Genomic DNA, 20,739 nt, shown 5'->3' with positions numbered 1-20,739 from the left:
TTCTTAAAAAATTAATGTTGTGTTTAATGTTGAATATATCTAATTAATAAATAAGCGCTATTGTGTTTGAATAAAGTAATCAATATGCATTTATCTTTATCATATGCTAAATATATGATGCCGACTTCTTCTAAATGTAATTTCGTTGTATATTTTATTAAAGGTTCATTAGACACTCACATTATAAATCAAAAGCTTGGATTTTGTCTCTAGTTAGATAGTCCATTGTTTAACCAATACGTTTATTTTTTCTTCTGTTCTAAGAAAATGTAAGTAATTTTCTTACTCCTCGCAAAGCCTCTGAGTTTCATGTGAGTACATTCTCCAGCTTTCTCCAGTTTGTGTAAAGGGTCTTTTCATATGTTAATGATGGTGTTGTTTTACGGTTGTAATGGGGGTTTCGTCTATATTTTCAATATAGCTAACCCTATTTTATTTTCAAGTGTTTGAAGCTTTTTAAGATTGATATCAGTATATGTTAATCTTGTTGTTTGTAGTAGTGTCTATTACATACAGTTATGTTAAAAATATAGGATACTGTCCCTTGAATGCAAATGTTGTTTTTTGTATCATGTATGAGATCCACATAGTTTAATCTTCAAATATATTATTGTTAGCATATTTTCACCCCCCCCCCCTCCTAAAAGGACTTTAAACCATATTCATTGTTAAATAAAAATGTCTTTACAATAAAATATTAACACAATAATGTCTCTTAAAGAAAATAGACTTTATTTAACACGTCAATATAAATGTGATTTCAATTTTTTTTTATTTGACAAAGTACATGTAGATATACCAACAAGTTTAAAATATGTGTTAGCATATGTAATGTTGTTAAAGGGACAGTTTAGAAAATATATAATGTCTGTCATTATTCTAAAAGTCAATTCTGTAATATCAAGGATATCAAATGTTTCTCAACAATTGAACATTTGTCTGGGTTTATTTAAATTTGCTATCTAAACTTATGAGGTTGGTGTGCTCATTTCTTCCATCTTGAAGAGTGCTTGTAATCATTATACAATTTGAGCACTAGAGGGCATTTTGATAGCATTTGTATATGTAAAACCTTGGGCTCATACAGCATATTATTGACCATGTATTGATCATTGATATCTAAAATGTTGTTATGTCAGAACAACAAATAAGTGGTCATTTTTCATAGTCATAGATACAAGGGTAAGCACATAAGTCACACATGTATTTCTCCATGTTTTGTTGTTTCAAACTTTATAATGCGTAATACAGTGTTTTCTTTGTAATCAATAATTTTCTGACTGTCCCTTTAAGCTGTGTTATTGGCATTCAAACAGTAATATGCCATCATGGAAAATTGTTATGGTAATTGAGTTAGCGATTGGGGAAACAGTTTGGACATCACATCACAGAAACCAATCAATATCATGAACAAGGATAGGTATGTGATGATGTGGTTTTCACACACTTATAACCCACACTCTGCAAACAATCTGCCTCCATGGACCCGGCCCCATAGAAGTCGATTATATACAGAGTGTGGTCCACAAGTGTATGAAAACCACATCATCACATACCTATCCATTACACATTAAATTAAAAAAAGCAGTGAAGATGAAAAAAATACTTACTTCCTCTTCCTTCCCCTCTTCCCACGGGGCTGAGGCTCTGGGAGAGGCAACTGCCGACTCTGAAGAGTCCTCCTTGGAGCTGTTGTGGGAGGAGTGGAAGGAAGAGTACTGGGACGACCAAGGTGAGGAGTAGATGGCTGGGGAGGAGAAGATGGCTGAGGAGGATGAGTAGATGGCTGAGGAGGATGAGTAGATGGCTGAGGAGGAGGAGGAGGAGTAGATGGCTGAGGAGGAGGAGTAGATGGCTGAGGAGGATGAGATGGGCCGGCAGGAGGAGATGGCCCAGCAGCAAGAGGCCCAGCAACAAGAGGCACAGCAACAGGAGGTAGACCAGCATGCGCCTCCCGGAAAAAAGTGAACATTTGTTGATGAAGATTAAATATTCTTGTTTGGCCTTCTTCTATTCTATTCAGTATGTTGATGATTTCATTTTGGTCTTGAATAATCTGATTTTGGCCATCAAGTATTCTGTGTCGTCCTTCTATATTTTCTATCCGGGAGGTACGCATCTGGTCTATGTACTCCAGTAGAACCCGCACCTCCGCTATTTCCTCTTGTTGTGCATGTTGAACCCGTGCACGGCGGGGTGCCCGTGCACGGCGGAGTGCGGGTCTTTGAGGGACCTCGGGTTCCGCGGGTTCCGCGGGTTCCTCCTGTGCTTCCGGGGCCTCTTGATCATCTCCCGTGCGCTGTTCGTCACGGGGGGCCTCTTCCCTCCGAAGTGGAAATTCCTCACCACCACTCTCATCCCGGGGAGATGCAGGAGGCTGTGCTGCCTCGTCCCCAGACTCTGTATATAAAAAAAAAATGAAAAAAAAAATGTATATATTAGCATATTTGCAAATAAAGGTTTAAATGACTTAGCTTACGATACAATTACAAATGCAGAATCATTAATCCACTTTGAAATCTAACAAACAATCAATACTATTTCCGCTTTTTCTAAACCGTGTTTGTGATATCTCTGGTCAATGTGAATGTTTTTGCTTTTTTTTTCAGTCTGTTTAAATGCACACCTAACCTATAGCCTAGATACTGATGTAACCGCAAAGTAATAGAATGCGTGTAAACAACGTTATAGCATTAATCTGATCCTTAACACATGAAACCCAATGTTTTATCTTTCATGATTTAGAAGCATACATTTTGTATCAACTTTCGAATGTACTTTTCTTATCTAATTCGCTTCATTCTCTGGATATTCTTTGCTGAAAAGCATATCTAAATATGCTTATAAGATGCTGATTGTTAGCTGAATATAGCTGCCTCCTGTGATTGTTTCACCGTGTGCATGGCTATTTCTTCATTAAAATATATCTCAAGAATGAATCAAATGAGGTAATATAAGTACATTTGAATGTTTTGTCAAATTGTATTCGCTACCTCAATCATGAAAGTAAATGTTTGCGTATAGTGTCCCTTGAAATACATTTGTATGTGAAATTATTGTTCAATAAGCTTACCGTCAGATGAGAGTGGCAGGTTCCCGGTATCGATTCCTCCGATACCGACTACTTCCACCTCGGAGATGCTGGGACGCAACATTTCCTCCCATCGGCAGTAGTCCATTTCAATGGCAGGGCCGCCACCGGTCCCTGCGGCATGTCGGGCCTCCAGGCTTAACTTTTTTTTCAGTTCAAGTTTACAGTCCCGGTACCGATGTTTGATAGAATCCATATCGCGGTTCCGGCCACCCAATGCATTGACTGCATTCCTAATCTCGTTCCAGAGCCTCCTCCTGTCAGTCGGGGTGGTCTTTTGGTGCTGCAGCATCCTATGCCTGGCCATATAGGCCTCTACGAGGGCCTCCTTCTCCTCCATCGAAAACCTCGCCTCCCTAGTCGCCTTGGCCTTCCCCTGTGATGATGCCCTCTGTTTCCCGGACTGTGAAGCCCTACTCTGACCGCCACTGGGCCCAGCCACTTGGTCATCTTGAACCAAGTGGCTGGGTCCACCCACCGCTTCCACCCCCGCTTCCTGCCCCCCTTCCTGCCCTGTTCCTCTCCCCCTCCCTCTACTCCCCCCTCTACCTGTCCCCTGCCTGGCCTCCATCTCTTCCCTAAACTAAACCCCAAATAATCAAACAAAAAGTGAGTGTGATGAAATTAAAGGGGGTCAAAATAAAGAACTAAAAAGACAAAAAAGGTGCTTAAAGTGTGAGAGGGATGTAAAAAACAAAGAGGGTAAGGAGTCTTTAAATAAACGAAAAGAATAAGAATAAAAGGAGGATATGTAAACTAAATGTAACTAGGGGATGGGTATGGGATGGGTATGGGGTATGGGATAAGAGTAAATGGGATGAAAGGGAATGGGACTACAAGGAATGGGGTATGGAGTGTAGTATGAGGGGGTAGTGGGTATGGAGTGTATGTAGTGTTATTGATAAGTGTATGTATGTATTGAATGTGTTTGCGTGTAAATGTGTTAAGTGTACAGAAAAATCACTCGCTCGCTAACTCACACTACTTCTAATTCTCACTAACAAACACTCCCACTAACGCTCACTAACTACCACTAACTGACGCTCCCACTAACAACTCTCACTAATAACTCCCACTAACTCACTCACGCTCCCACTAACAGACTCTCTCCCACTCCCACTAACTACCACTAACTCACTCACTCTCTCACGCTAACACTACCAACTGACTCTCTCACGCTAACACTAACTCTCAAAAATTCGCAAACTCTCTATTCTTAAACCTCCAATCTCCAAAGACCCAACAGCAACACAGTCAAAGAAGCCATGCTTGTGTGGTGCTTATATACCCTGTGTAAATATTTAATGATGTACCTATTTGCGTTGTAAATAGTGTTCAGGTGTGCTTTATTAGCAATTAATATTATTGCAATGTGTATTAGGTGTGTGAATTTGCGCATGCTCATTTTGAGTTGGTATTTGTGGAATGTGTAGAATGCGATGATGTCATAGTGGTCGTTTTCTCTAACATTGTCCAATAGTATTCTTTTTAAATGTGATTTTGCGATGGTGTGTTCTTTGTGAAGTGTTGTATATGTATGTTTGTCCTAATATATAGTGATATTGAATACGATCTTTTTTCTAGTGTATGTATATCATTTTTAATCCTTGTTGTTATTTAGCGATTTTCCGCATCTTAAAGTATATGCGTATTCCCCGTATAAAATTTTATTAAAACATCCCCCGCTTGTGAATGTGTAATGCTTGTGTGATTTGTTGATTGATTGTTGTTGTGACATTTGCGGCGTGTTATTGTTGTGCATGATGTGGTATGCGTCATATGACTGAGCTGTGCGTATTCTCGCGAGATCGAGTGTTAGGTGAAAAAAGCTATTTTTTTGCTTTCCCATTGATCTCTATGGGAGACTGTCTTACGCGGGCAGTATTACGCGTGTGACATACACGCGTTAGGAGCATCGTTAGATGGTCTTATTTTAACTCTAAATACCGGAGTCAAACAATGCCGTGCGTTAGACATAAACACGCGTGGCGTTAACAGCCCTTTTACCACCGAACTCCAAATCTAGGCCAGAATGTTTAATTATAGGTAGTGAAAAAAATGTATAGTGTACTTGTTGGTTTTGTCCTAATTTCCTGTATTTCAACTCATAAAATCGTGTTTTTCCACGGAGAGATAATCATTGACTCTACAACATTCTACTGTAGAACAAGCAGTAACTCCAAATAGACCTTTATTAGTGGTGATAAAAAAACAGTCACATATAGTGACACCATGGGCCCATATTTGCTATTTAGTGTGCGCAGGATAACCTTTTCCTTATCCCAGACATTCTTGAAGTCTTCACAGTGTTTGTCGTTACTACCTCTAATGGAAGATTCCATTAATCAGCCACCCATTTCTGCAAATCACTCCTGAATCTTACCCTTCATCTTGAGTTCATATAGTTGCTTTATTTTAAATACAGTTTTATTTTGATTTCACTACAAAAAAATATTTATATATTTTATAAATGTAGCCATCATGCCCACATTCTGCATCAGGCAGGCACCCATGTAATTCTAGTAAATGCTGTGGTGTTTCTTGATCAGTCTCTTTCCATTTATTTTCCAACCATCAAAATATTTTGCTTGATGCATTCTATTTTGCATCCTATTTCATTCGATTGTTTGGAAACCCTAAACTAAAAAAAAAACCTTTCTCATTCCACAAAAAATAAGTAAAATGAATGTGCTCTATTTGTACATTTTTTATTTTAGACTACAATCCAAGAGTAGTTGTTGTTTTCGCAATATTACCTTTTTTACTTTGAATTTTGTCTTTTGCACTAAAACAAAACAAATGTGAATAATGTATAGAATTATTATTATTTTTATGATCTCTTTTTTTTTATTTATTTATTTTAAATGTCTTCTCCAGGGACTTCGGACTTTGAGCCGGTGTGTGGTCGGCCACACGGTGTTCGGATGGATCGTAGTGGACATCTCATTGTTGTAGATTCATATTTTGGACTCTTTAAAGTCCACCCACAAACTGGAGAGAAAACCCTTTTGGTTTCTAATGAAGACGGTAAAAAATATTAGAATACTGAACTTTGAGAGCATTAGTACAAATAAACAATAGCTCCATATATATAACCACTCATATTATTAGATAATATAATCATTATTAGATTATATAATATCACTAGGAGTCCTGTAATTGATGCAAATGGCTGCGTATTGCACTGCGTATTACACTGCAATCTTTTGTGTAAACCACATGAAAGTTTATATTGTCATTTAAAGGGACATGAACTCCAATTTTTTTCTTCATGATTCAGATAGAGTGATTTACTTCTATTATCAAATTTGCTTTGTTGAGGAAGCAGTATTGCATTACTGGTAGCTAGCTGAACACATCAGATGAACCATTAACGAGGCATAAATGTGCAGCCACTAATCAGCCGCTAGCTCCCAGTAGTGCATTTCTGCTCCTGAGTCTACCTAGGTATGCTTTTTAGCAAAGGATACCATGAAAACAAAGCAAATTAGATAATAGAAGTAAATTCTACGGTTGTTTAAAATTGTATTTTGTGTCTAAATCATGAAAGAAATTTCGGGTTTCATGTCTCGTTTAATAAAAATTTTTGTAAAAATGTTTTATAAAAAAAAGTGACATTTCTTATTTTGCACTTCAGTCACACTCCCAGGCCAGGAGACAGACAAGGAGGGGGAGTAGGCATTCTTCTGTCTTCATACTGTACCTTCCACTGTATTCCTTCATCCACCTCTCCTTCTTTTCATCTTTATGCTATCTGCCTCTTCTCTCCTGTAACTCTCCGTGTTGCTGTTATCTATTGTCCTCTTTGTCCTGCATGACAATTTCTAGACTACTTTTTGGCTCCCACACTTCCTATCTTATAACGCCCCAACTCTTATCTTAGGTGACTTCAACATACACAATAACAATTCTAACATGCCTGCTGCCTCATCTATTACCACTTATTTTGGCCTTTCCCAGTGGAAAACATCTCCAACCCACTGTGAAGGCAACACAGAGGACCTGGTCTTCACCAAGCTCTGTGCAATTTCTAAGTTCTCTAACTTCCCCTTTCCTCTCTCTGATGACCATCTACTAACTTTGTCTCTTACTTAAACTGCAGCATCCCCACAAGCCCCCCAAAAACGGCTACCTTATAGGAATTTAAATGACTTGGATCTTACAGCCTTTTCTGCTCAACTAAAACTTTTACTCTCCAGCACTATATTTCTCTCTTGCCCAGACCTTGTGGCCTTATAGAATATTTCTGCACTAAAATAAACACTTGACAAAGCTGCATCCTCCTCTGTTCGCCATGCATCATGTACTTGACGACAAACGCTAACTTCAGCGATGTTCACGGAGTGCTAAAAGTTAGTGGAGAAAATCACACTCCCATGCTGATTTCCTGCATTATAAATTCCTCCTCAGATCATACAACTCTGCCGTCAGTCTAGCCAAACAAGTCTATTTCTCCTCCCTCATGTCAACTCACACATCCAAACTGTTTTCAACCCTTAACTCCCTTCTATGTCCGCTTCCACCTCCACCCAGTACCAAACTCACTACTGAGAGTATTGCTTATAACTTAAAAAATAAAATTGACACAATTAGAAAAGACATCTCTTTCTCCAACATAGGTGTGTCCGGTCCACGGCGTCATCCTTACTTGTGGGATATTCTCCTCCCCAACAGGAAATGGCAAAGAGCCCAGCAAAGCTGGTCACATGATCCCTCCTAGGCTCCGCCTACCCCAGTCATTCTCTTTGCCGTTGTACAGGCAACATCTCCACGGAGATGGCTTAGAGTTTTTTAGTGTTTAACTGTAGTTTTTATTATTCAATCAAGAGTTTGTTATTTTGAAATAGTGCTGGTATGTACTATTTACTCAGAAACAGAAAAGAGATGAAGATTTCTGTTTGTATGAGGAAAATGATTTTAGCAACCGTAACTAAAATCCATGGCTGTTCCACACAGGACTGTTGAGAGCTATTAACTTCAGTTGGGGGAACAGTATGCAGTCTCTTGCTGCTTGAGGTATGACACATTCTAACAAGACGATGTAATGCTGGAAGCTGTCATTTTCCCTATGGGATCCGGTAAGCCATGTTTATTACGATCATAAATAAGGGCTTCACAAGGGCTTATTAAGACTGTAGACTTTTCTGGGCTAAATCGATTCATTATTAACACATATTTAGCCTTGAGGAATCATTTTATCTGGGTATTTGATATAAGAATATCGGCAGGCACTGTATTAGACACCTTTTTCCTTAGGGGCTTTCCCAAAGCATAAGCAGAGCCTCATTTTCGCGCCGGTGTGGCGCACTTGTTTTTGAGAAGCATGGCATGCAGTCGCATGTGTGAGGAGCTCTGATACTTAGAAAAGACTTTCTGAAGGCGTCATTTGGTATCGTATTCCCCTTTGGGCTTGGTTGGGTCTCAGCAAAGCAGATACCAGGGACTGTAAAGGGGTTAAAGTTTAAAACGGCTCTGGTTCCGTTATTTTAAGGGTTAAAGCTTCCAAATTTGGTGTGCAATACTTTTAAGGCTTTAAGACACTGTGGTGAAAATTTGGTGAATTTTGCACAATTCCTTCATGTTTTTTCGCAATTGCAGTAATAAAGTGTGTTCAGTTTAATATTTAAAGTGACAGTAACGGTTTTATTTTAAAACGTTTTTGTACTTTGTTATCAAGTTTATGCCTGTTTAACATGTCTGAACTACCAGATAGACTGTGTTCTGAATGTGGGGAAGCCAGAATTCCTATTCATTTAAATAAATGTGATTTATGTGATAATGACAATGATGCCCAAGATGATTCCTCAAGTGAGGGGAGTAAGCATGGTACTGCATCATTCCCTCCTTCGTCTACACGAGTCTTGCCCACTCAGGAGGCCCCTAGTACATCTAGCGCGCCAATACTCCTTACTATGCAACAATTAACGGCTGTAATGGATAATTCTGTCAAAAACATTTTAGCCCAAATGAACACTTGTCAGCGTAAGCGCGGCTGCTCTGTTTTAGATACTGAAGAGCATGGCAACTCTGATACTAATATCTCTGAAGGGCCCCTAACCCAGTCTGATGGGGCCAGGGAGGTTTTGTCTGAGGGAGAAATTACTGATTCAGGGAACATTTCTCAACAGGCTGAACCTGATGTGATTGCTTTTAAATTTAAGTTGGAACATCTCCGCATTCTGCTTAAGGAGGTATTATCCACTCTGGATGATTGTGACAAGTTGGTCATCCCAGAGAAACTATGTAAAATGGACAAGTTCCTAGAGGTGCCGGGGCTCCCAGAAGCTTTTCCTATACCCAAGCGGGTGGCGGACATTGTTAATAAAGAATGGGAAAGGCCCGGTATTCCTTTCGTCCCTCCCCCCATATTTAAAAAAAATTGTTTCCTTTGGTCGACCCCAGAAAGGACTTATGGCAGACAGTCCCCAAGGTCGAGGGAGCGGTTTCCACTTTAAACAAACGCACCACTATACCCATAGAGGATAGTTGTGCTTTCAAAGATCCTATGGATAAAAAATTAGAAGGTTTGCTTAAAAAGATGTTTGTTCAGCAGGGTTACCTTCTACAACCAATTGCATGCATTGTCCCTGTCGCTACAGCCGCATGTTTCTGGTTCGATGAGCTGATAAAGGCGGTCGATAGTGATTCTCCTCCTTATGAGGAGATTATGGACAGAATCAATGCTCTCAAATTGGCTAATTCTTTCACCCTAGACGCCACTTTGCAATTGGCTAGGTTAGCGGCTAAGAATTCTGGGTTTGCTATTGTGGCGCGCAGAGCGCTTTGGTTGAAATCTTGGTCGGCTGATGCGTCTTCCAAGAACAAGCTACTTAACATTCCTTTCAAGGGGAAAACGCTGTTTGGCCCTGACTTGAAAGAGATTATCTCTGATATCACTGGGGGTAAGGGCCACGCCCTTCCTCAGGATCGGCCTTTCAAGGCAAAAAATAAACCTAATTTTCGTCCCTTTCGTAGAAACGGACCAGCCCGAGGTGCTACGTCCTCTAAGCAAGAGGGTAATACTTCTCAAGCCAAGCCAGCTTGGAGACCAATGCAAGGCTGGAACAAGGGAAAGCAGGCCAAGAAACCTGCCACTGCTACCAAGACTGCATGAAATGTTGGCCCCCGATCCGGGACCGGATCTGGTGGGGGGCAGACTCTCTCTCTTCGCTCAGGCTTGGGCAAGAGATGTTCTGGATCCTTGGGCGCTAGAAATAGTCTCCCAAGGTTATCTTCTGGAATTCAAGGGACTTCCCCCAAGGGGGAGGTTCCACAGGTCTCAGTTGTCTTCAGACCACATAAAAAGACAGGCATTCTTACATTGTGTAGAAGACCTGTTAAAAATGGGAGTGATTCATCCTGTTCCATTAAGAGAACAAGGGATGGGGTTCTACTCCAATCTGTTCATAGTTCCCAAAAAAGAGGGAACGTTCAGACCAATCTTAGATCTCAAGATCTTAAACAAGTTTCTCAAGGTTCCATCGTTCAAGATGGAAACCATTCGAACTATTCTTCCTTCCATCCAGGAAGGTCAATTCATGACCACGGTGGATTTAAAGGATGCGTATCTACATATTCCTATCCACAAGGAACATCATCGGTTCCTAAGGTTCGCATTCCTGGACAAGCATTACCAGTTCGTGGCGCTTCCTTTCGGATTAGCCACTGCTCCAAGGATTTTCACAAAGGTACTAGGGTCCCTTCTAGCTGTGCTAAGACCAAGGGGCATTGCTGTAGTACCTTACTTGGACGACATTCTGATTCAAGCGTCGTCCCTTCCTCAAGCAAAGGCTCACACGGACATCGTCCTGGCCTTTCTCAGATCTCACGGATGGAAAGTGAACGTGGAAAAGAGTTCTCTATCTCCGTCAACAAGGGTTCCCTTCTTGGGAACAATAATAGACTCCTTAGAAATGAGGATATTTCTGACAGAGGCCAGAAAAACAAAGCTTCTAGACTCTTGTCGGATACTTCATTCCGTTCCTCTTCCTTCCATAGCTCAGTGCATGGAAGTGATCGGGTTGATGGTAGCGGCTATGGACATAGTTCCTTTTGCGCGCATTCATCTAAGACCATTACAACTGTGCATGCTCAGTCAGTGGAATGGGGATTATACAGACTTGTCTCCGAAGATACAAGTAAATCAGAGGACCAGAGACTCACTCCGTTGGTGGCTGTCCCTGGACAACCTGTCACAAGGGATGACATTCCGCAGACCAGAGTGGGTCATTGTCACGACCGACGCCAGTCTGATGGGCTGGGGCGCGGTCTGGGGATCCCTGAAAGCTCAGGGTCTTTGGTCTCGGGAAGAATCTCTTCTACCGATAAATATTCTGGAACTGAGAGCGATATTCAATGCTCTCAAGGCTTGGCCTCAGCTAGCGAGGGCCAAGTTCATACGGTTTCAATCAGACAACATGACAACTGTTGCGTACATCAACCATCAGGGGGGAACAAGGAGTTCCCTAGCGATGGAAGAAGTGACCAAAATCATTCTATGGGCGGAGTCTCACTCCTGCCACCTGTCCGCTATCCACATCCCAGGAGTGGAAATTTGGGAAGCGGATTTTCTGAGTCGTCAGACATTGCATCCGGGGGAGTGGGAACTCCATCCGGAAATCTTTGCCCAAGTCACTCAGCTGTGGGGCATTCCAGACATGGATCTGATGGCCTCTCGTCAGAACTTCAAAGTTCCTTGCTACGGGTCCAGATCCAGGGATCCCAAGGCGGCTCTAGTGGATGCACTAGTAGCACCTTGGACCTTCAAACTAGCTTATGTGTTCCCGCCGTTCCCTCTCATCCCCAGGCTGGTAGCCAGGATCAATCAGGAGAGGGCGTCGGTGATCTTGATAGCTCCTGCGTGGCCACGCAGGACTTGGTATGCAGATCTGGTGAATATGTCATCGGCTCCACCTTGGAAGCTACCTTTGAGACGAGACCTTCTTGTTCAGGGTCCGTTCGAACATCCGAACCTGGTTTCACTCCAGCTGACTGCTTGGAGATTGAACGCTTGATCTTATCGAAGCGAGGGTTCTCAGATTCTGTTATCGATACTCTTGTTCAGGCCAGAAAGCCTGTAACTAGAAAGATTTACCACAAAATTTGGAAAAAATATATCTGTTGGTGTGAATCTAAAGGATTCCCTTGGGACAAGGTTAAGATTCCTAAGATTCTATCCTTCCTTCAAGAAGGATTGGAAAAAGGATTATCTGCAAGTTCCCTGAAGGGACAGATTTCTGCCTTGTCTGTGTTACTTCACAAAAAGCTGGCAGCTGTGCCAGATGTTCAAGCCTTTGTTCAGGCTCTGGTTAGAATTAAGCCTGTTTACAAACCTTTGACTCCTCCTTGGAGTCTCAATTTAGTTCTTTCAGTTCTTCAGGGGGTTCCGTTTGAACCCTTACATTCCGTTGATATTAAGTTATTATCTTGGAAAGTTTTGTTTTTAGTTGCAATTTCTTCTGCTAGAAGAGTTTCAGAATTATCTGCTCTGCAGTGTTCTCCTCCTTATCTGGTGTTCCATGCAGATAAGGTGGTTTTACGTACTAAACCTGGTTTTCTTCCAAAAGTTGTTTCTAACAAAAACATTAACCAGGAGATTATCGTACCTTCTCTGTGTCCGAAACCAGTTTCAAAGAAGGAACGTTTGTTGCACAATTTGGATGTTGTTCGCGCTCTAAAATTCTATTTAGATGCTACAAAGGATTTTAGACAAACATCTTCCTTGTTTGTTGTTTATTCTGGTAAAAGGAGAGGTCAAAAAGCAACTTCTACCTCTCTCTCTTTTTGGATTAAAAGCATCATCAGATTGGCTTACGAGACTGCCGGACGGCAGCCTCCCGAAAGAATCACAGCTCATTCCACTAGGGCTGTGGCTTCCACATGGGCCTTCAAGAACGAGGCTTCTGTTGATCAGATGTGTAGGGCAGCGACTTGGTCTTCACTGCACACTTTTACCAAATTTTACAAGTTTGATACTTTTGCTTCTTCTGAGGCTATTTTTGGGAGAAAGGTTTTGCAAGCCGTGGTGCCTTCCATTTAGGTGACCTGATTTGCTCCCTCCCTTCATCCGTGTCCTAAAGCTTTGGTATTGGTTCCCACAAGTAAGGATGACGCCGTGGACCGGACACACCTATGTTGGAGAAAACAGAATTTATGTTTACCTGATAAATTACTTTCTCCAACGGTGTGTCCGGTCCACGGCCCGCCCTGGTTTTTTTAATCAGGTCTGATAATTTATTTTCTTTAACTACAGTCACCACGGTACCATATGGTTTCTCCTATGCAAATATTCCTCCTTAACGTCGGTCGAATGACTGGGGTAGGCGGAGCCTAGGAGGGATCATGTGACCAGCTTTGCTGGGCTCTTTGCCATTTCCTGTTGGGGAGGAGAATATCCCACAAGTAAGGATGACGCCGTGGACCGGACACACCGTTGGAGAAAGTAATTTATCAGGTAAACATAAATTCTGTTTTCTCACACCCCTCAAACAAAGCCCTCTTACCCCCTTTTATTAACAAAACTCTGTTACTTTCCTCCTGTAACTGAAGAAGAAGTCGTCATACTCCTATCTTCTGCTCATCTCACAACCTGTCCACATACTCAAGCATGCGTCAATCACACCATTCCTAAAAAAGCTTTCATTTGGCTCCTCCACCCCTTCTAACTATCAGCCAGTCTCCTTACTTCCCTTTGCCTCCAAATTAATGGAACAACTAGTCTAACTCAATTTCTCACAACTAACTCCTTACTTGAGCCCCTACAATCTGGTTTCTGTCCTAAACTCTCAACAGAAACTGCTCTTACTAAAGTATCAAATGATCTGCTATCAGTGAAAGCAAAGGGACACTACTCCTTACTAATGATTCTTGATCTGTCTGCAGCTGATGCTTTTGATGCACTTAACCACCCTCTCCTCTTACAAATCCTACATTCTTTTGGAATCCAAGACACAGCCTTCTCCTGGTTTGCTTCATATCTCTCAAATCGCTCATTTATAGTATCCTTTAATAGCATATCCTCTGATCCTTTGTCTCTCTCAGTAGGAGTACCGCAAGGCTCTGTCTTTTTTTCTCTATATGCATCCTCCGTTGGAAAACTTATATCCTCCTTTCGGTTTTAGTACCACTTAAATGCTGACAATACCCAAATCTACTTTTAAATAGCTTCTAAAATACCAGTTCTTCCCCTCCAAACTATTATGAATGCTTCAGCTAGACTCATCCACCTAGGTCACTACATCCTTTGGATAAATCATGACAGAACATGCATTTGTTTTCTGCTTCTTTGTTTTATCACACATTCTGTTCAAATTATGCCAGTGTCATTTTCTAGGTCTGTGTAATCTATTGTCACAAATACAAATTAATGCTAATATGCCTTCATAAAATTCTAATGTGTTTGTCTGTTTTCATATAATTATTATATTGGTGTTTTTATTGACAGGAACAGATGGAATCCCATTCAGATTCCTGAATGGACTGGAGGTGTCCAGCAATGGTACTATTTATTTCACAGACTCCAGCAGTAAATGGGGAAGACAACATCATAGATATGAGGTAAATAATTACCTGGCAAGCGCTAGATATATCTAAGTGTCTGTCATGTATCGACAAGATCCCACGGATGTTTTAGGATCTGGGGCATTGTTTTAAAGGGACATTGTCATTTTCTATTATTTATCTGAAAGAGAAGAATTCAAGCATAGTTTAATATTATTTTTGCATGCAAAATGTGACTTAAAAGATGTTTACATTTAAATTGTAACTAATACATATGTAGCAGTACTTCCTGTCAATGTCCATTGGCTGGTAGGTACTGGTAATAAATACTAGCTGAAAGTACACAGCTGATAACGTTGTATTAGTGTCAGATTTACCTCACATTTCTTTAGGCATAGACCATTTCACCATGTTTAAATGCTGCAGTTTCATATGCACAGTTGAAAATGTTTTAATAAAGTGTCCCTTTAAAAGTATATAGTTGTGGGCATTCAACTAAATGTTATAAATGCTAAACTCATATTAAATTCCCTATACATTAATGAATTTAATTATTGAACGAAAACAGTATTGTAATATAGACATTATTTAGTTGGCTTGCTTTTGATGTAAAATACCTCCCTATAAAAATCCTACTTGTTTAACTGTTCCTAGAGAGGCTGGAGAGTTTTCAAATGTTTTATTGTTCACAAAACTCTGTACATCGGGCTAATAAAGTGACCATTTTAAATCCTATGCACATAGTCAACAGAAACAAAACTAAATTCATTGAAGTTCAGAGTTGTAAAACTTTCACACTTTACTTAGATACAGCTAGCCACTGTCATTTTATTAGCAAAACTTGCATTGTTATGCAGTAGTTTGGAAACCCCACAATTTTAGTAACAGCTATAATGCATTTTTGTATTCTTGAGATACTTCATTATTAAGTTTTAGCAGGAGTCTATTTACAGCCTTTTGGTCTTTAACCCTTTAATGACCAGAGCACTTTTCCATTTTCTGTCCGTTTGGGACCAAGGCTATTTTTACATTTCTGCAGTGTTTGTGTTTAGCTGTAATTTTTCTCTTACTCATTTACTGTACCCACACATATTATATACCGTTTTTCTCGCCATTAAATGGACTTTCTAAAGATACCATTATTTTCATCATGTCTTATAATTTACTATAAAATTTTTTATAAAATATGAGGAAAAAATGGAAAAAAACACACTTTTTCTAACTTTGACCCCCAAAATCTGTTACATATCTACTACCACCAAAAAACACCCATGCTAAAAAGTTTCTAAATTTTGTCCTGAGTTTAGAAATACCCAATGTTTACATCTTCTTTGCTTTTTTTGTAAGTTATAGGGCCATAAATACAAGTAGCACTTTGCTATTTCCAAACCATTATTTTTTCAAAACTAGCGCTAGTTACATTAGAACACTAATATCTTTAGGAATCTCTTAATATCCATTAACATGTAAATATTTCTTTTAGAAGACATCCCAAAGTATTGATCTAGGCCAATTTTGGTATATTTCATGCCACCATTTCACCGTCAAATGCGATCAAATACAAAAAATCGTTCACTTTTTCACAAATTTTTTAACAAACTTTTGGTTTCTCACTGAAATTATTTACAAACAGCTTGTGCAATTATGCCATAAATGGTTGTAAATTCTTCTCTGGGATCCCCTTTGTTCAGAAATAGCAGACATATATGACTTTGGCGTTGCTTTTTGGTAATTAGAATGCTGCTAAATGGCGCTGCGCATCACACGTGTATTATGGCTAGCAGTGAAGGGGTTAATTAGGTAGCTTGTAGGGAGCTTGCATGGTTAATTTTAGCTTTAGTGTAGTGTAGTAGACAACCCAAAGTATTGATCTAGGCCCATTTTGGTAATATTTCATGCCACCATTTCACCGTAAATGCGATTAAATAAAAAAAAAACGTTAAATTTTTCACAATTTTAGGTTTCTCACTGAAATTATTTACAAACAGCTTGTGCAATTATGCCATAAATGGTTGTAAATTCTTCTCTGGGATCCCCTTTGTTCAGAAATAGCAGACATATATGGCTTTGGCGTTGCTTTTTGTTAATTAGAAGGCCACTAAATGCTGATGCACATCACACGTGTATTATGGCTAGCAGTGAAGGGGTTAATTATGTAGCTTGTAGGGAGCTTGCAGGGTTAATTTTAGCTTTAGTGTAGAGCTCAGCCTCCCACCTGAAACATCAGACCCCCTGATCCCTCCCAAACAGCTCTCTTCCCTCCCCCACCCCACAATTGTCCCCGCCATCTTAAGTACTGGCAGAAACTCTGCCAGTACTAAAATAAAAGGTATATTTGTGGGGGTTTTTTAGGTTTTTTTTAGCATATTTACATATGCTGCTTTGTAGTATCCCCCTTAGCCCCCAACCTCACTGATCCCACACCAAACAGCTCTCTAACCCTCCCCCTCTGCCTTAGCGGGCGCCATCTTGGGTACTGGCAGCTGTCTGCCAGTACCCAGTTTAGTAAAAAAAGGAATATTTTTTTCTAAAAAAAAACCCTTTTCTGTAGTGTAGCTTTCCCCCCCCCCCCCCACCAACCTCCCACAAGTTGCAGATCACTTAGAAACTGTATTGAACATTTTTTTTTCCTTATTATTTAGAGCTATTCTCAGATTTTTTTTCTGTAGTGTAGCGGTTCCCTCCCGCTCCCGCCCCGTGCACGCGCCCGCCTGCCGCCCCCCGTGCACGCACGGGCTCACATGCGCGCCCCCGTCGCTCCCGCCCCCGATCCCGCCCCCCTGCACATTACACCACGCATCGATGGCCGCCCACCCGCCTCCCAAGTTCGCTCCCACCCACCAACGATACCGGCCATCGATGTCCGGTGCAGAGAGGGCCACAGAGTGGCTCTCTCTGCATTGGATGGCCATTTAAGGTTATTGCAGGATGCCTCCATATCGAGGCATCACTGCAATAACCGGAAAGCAGCTGGAAGCGATCAGGATCGCTTCCAGCTGCTTTCCACACCGAGGACGTGCAGGGTACGTCCTCAGGCGTTAACTGCCTTTTTTTTTGAGGACGTACCCTGCACGTCCTCGGTCGTTAAGGGGTTAATATGTTCATATTTCCTGAACAAAGTTCAATGGAGAATATAATTTTGAAGCTGCTGTTTTTTGCTTAATGACAACATGTCAGTACCCTTATTTAATATTGACATATTTTTTTATCCTTTGCTGCTGCCAAATACATCACACTTGTGTATATTATCTTACCCAGGCTTTACTGTAGTTTTTTTTAGGACACTACCTCTACCCGGTCCCTTATAGGCAATGCCCACAACATTGGTAGGTACTTATGTGGTCTGGTAATAACGTACAATTGACTTTTTATCCATTTAGGTGTTAGAGACAAATCATTTGGGACGACTATTACAGTATAATCCCATGAAACAAACAACTGTGACTTTGTTGGATGGTCTGTACATGGCAAATGGTCTGGCCCTGTCTCCTGAGGAGGATTATATCCTGATAGCAGAGACCAGTGTCTGCAGAATCTTAAGGTAATGCACATAGTAACCTTTAGCTTGACACGGAATGCATTGTGATCCTGAATACATACACTGAAGGAAAACTTGCGTAATGTTTACTCTTTACAGAGCAAAGAGTAGGTGTTGTCACTGTTTAGTACTAACAAGTGGATCACAGCAAGGTTTAAAGACACTCTGTTATCACATGTAATAATGCACTGCATAACTGGGAAGTACGTCTATATTAAAAGCCCCCTTTCATTGTGCTTTGATATTTAAAGGGACATAAATCACCTTGTAATTACATTTTTCAGTAGCCATGCAGTGAAATTAACATACCAGTTGCGAATGAAAACTATATGAATACATTAAGACCTTGTTTTCAGGTAAATGTTTTCCAATGACCAGCACTTACCTTATTTTGAGGAGCTAATCTGCACCTTCTACTGCAGCCACTGTCATTTTGTTGCCAAACTTGCATTAGTATGCAGTCTCTTGGAAAACCCACAATTTTCAGAGTTGAATTAAAAGAATGGGAACAAAATAAATGATGATTGCCTATTGCAGATGCATACGAACCGTCTCTAAGTTTATTGTGTCACTGTAAATTGTGTGGAAGCTGTAGCATTCCCACTTCCTGCTGCTATTATGGTTGTAACAATTTTGGTGGATGAGCTGCCTCCTGTGCCAACAGTGATATCACAGAGCACATTGTGTGTTGTGGGAAAACAAACTCATGGAAGGGAATGCATTCTTATTATTAGGAAATGAAGTCTTTGCTCCTACTCCCCTAAGCCAATAATGTTATTAGTTAGTCACTGAGTATAACTGAGGTCATGATATCATAAATGGCAACTATATAGCCCAGTACATTACAGTGCATTACTGGAAATGAAATAGTAGATGCAAACACTTACTAATATCTCCAACAGGCTGTTTTATGTTTTATCTTAAAGAGGGTTCTGTGCATTATACCGTTTGTTTGTTGAAAAATAGACTTCCTTTCCTGAATATAAATACATTTTGTTTTCATGTGAGTATTTTCCTGTTAGCCAGTAAGCATTTATATTCCTATATACATTGTACACAAACATGCGTGGCCTTCTAGCGTTAACCCTTTTGCTACTGCATAATTTTAATATCCCTGTGCTAGAGGTATTTTTTTTAGTAATTTGGGCCTCATTGCATTTACACATAATTTTTTTTTAACTTTTTTTCTGTGAGGCATTAAAAGAAATTGTACCTCGTTTTTTTAACAGTTCAAGCATTTTTAGAAAAATATTTTTTTTTGTGTAAGTTTGATGTCACTTAGAAATGTCCTTGTTTTCGAAAAAGAAAAGCACATTTCCTTCTCAATACAGGCAGAGTCCACAGCTGCATTCCTTACTTGTGGGAAATACTGAACCTGTAACCAGGAGGAGGCAAAGACACCCCAGCCAAAGGTTTAAATACCTCCCCCACTTCCCTCATCCCCCAGTCATTCTTTGCCTTTCGTCACAGGAGGTTGGCAGAGAAGTGTCAGAAGATTTCAGAGTAGTTCCTTAGAAGGGGTATCTGCCCTTCGAGATGGCACTGGAGTTTTAAGTAGTCTTGTCAGCCTCTCAGTGAGAGCATTGATGAAAGTTAGAGTCTGGAGATGAAGGGAGAGTCTTTCTGCAAAACCATCCAGACTCATACTAACAGCTCCATAAGCAGTGCCTGCTTTTCTTCACTCAAGTCCATGTCAGAAGCTATGCTACAGTCTGTCACACTTGAAGGACCGTGTTTCTGTTCAACGGCATAGATTCCGGTAAGATCGTTTCATTTTTACACATAAATGTTAACGCTAGAAGACAGGGTCACATTGAGACTCCTTTATCTTTATGGAATCAAGAGTTAATATTTCCTGAGGGCGATCATTGAACAGTGGGGTGGTAATCATATTTGTTTATGTGATTTATGCTGCTTTTATGTGTGAGATGTTGTGGGCTCATAGGCTGATATGGTTGCTCCTTTACTTTGAGAGCTGCGCAGTTTTATTAGTCTTGGCGTGCTTTTGCTTTAGCAGGGGCGGTCCTGCATTGCGCACCGTGTGACCGGGAGTGGTCATGGTTTCCATTTCTTATTCCTGACCGAGTGACTACGGAGAGGAGTGAGTTTTTCTACACTGTCTAGGTCATAGGAGGTGGTGAGTGCCCCAGCCATGGGTATAGGTGCTGGTTGTTGTTGTTTTTTCTTGATTTATATAAGTACCTAGTTATGGAAGATTCTGAATTTTTAGAGGATGCAACCTCTACATCTGAATTTGATACCTGTGTATATTGTGAGGAGGCCCAGCTAATCCAACCCTCTCAATTATGTTCCATATGCTGCAACAGGGTGTTTTCATCAACCAATGTTGAGATGTTATCTATCTATCTATCTATCTATCTATCTATCTATCTATCTATCTATCTATCTATCTATCTATTGGGTACTTGTAAAGCGCAAACTAATCACCCGTGAGGGTCTCAAGGCGCTATGGGAGGGGGGGAGAGGTGGGCTAAGGGAAGACGATTCAGTCAAAGAGCCAGGTCTTGAGGTCCTTCCTGAAGTTTGTAAGGGAGGTGGATTGGCTGAGGTGCAATGGGAGTTCCATGATCTTGCTGCCATATAGGAGAAG

General features: G+C 40.6%; 1 protein-coding gene across 3 annotated transcripts in view; it reads left to right on the top strand.

Annotated features, from left to right (window-relative positions):
* Positions 1-20,739, top strand: part of LOC128662856 (adipocyte plasma membrane-associated protein) — a 284,431-nt gene that overhangs the window by 117,816 nt on the left and 145,876 nt on the right. For all 3 annotated transcript variants that reach the window (XM_053716861.1, XM_053716862.1, XM_053716860.1), the window contains exons 5-7: positions 5,969-6,118; positions 14,535-14,647; positions 17,971-18,131. In XM_053716861.1, coding sequence (XP_053572836.1) covers positions 5,969-6,118; positions 14,535-14,647; positions 17,971-18,131 — 424 coding nt within the window. The remainder of the gene's footprint in view (positions 1-5,968; positions 6,119-14,534; positions 14,648-17,970; positions 18,132-20,739) is intronic.

Source organism: Bombina bombina, chromosome 6, assembly GCF_027579735.1.
Source record: "Bombina bombina isolate aBomBom1 chromosome 6, aBomBom1.pri, whole genome shotgun sequence".
Classification (NCBI taxonomy): Eukaryota; Metazoa; Chordata; class Amphibia; order Anura; family Bombinatoridae; genus Bombina; species Bombina bombina.
Note: the sequence above shows the minus strand (reverse complement) of the source record. Positions and strands in the feature narration are given on the sequence as shown.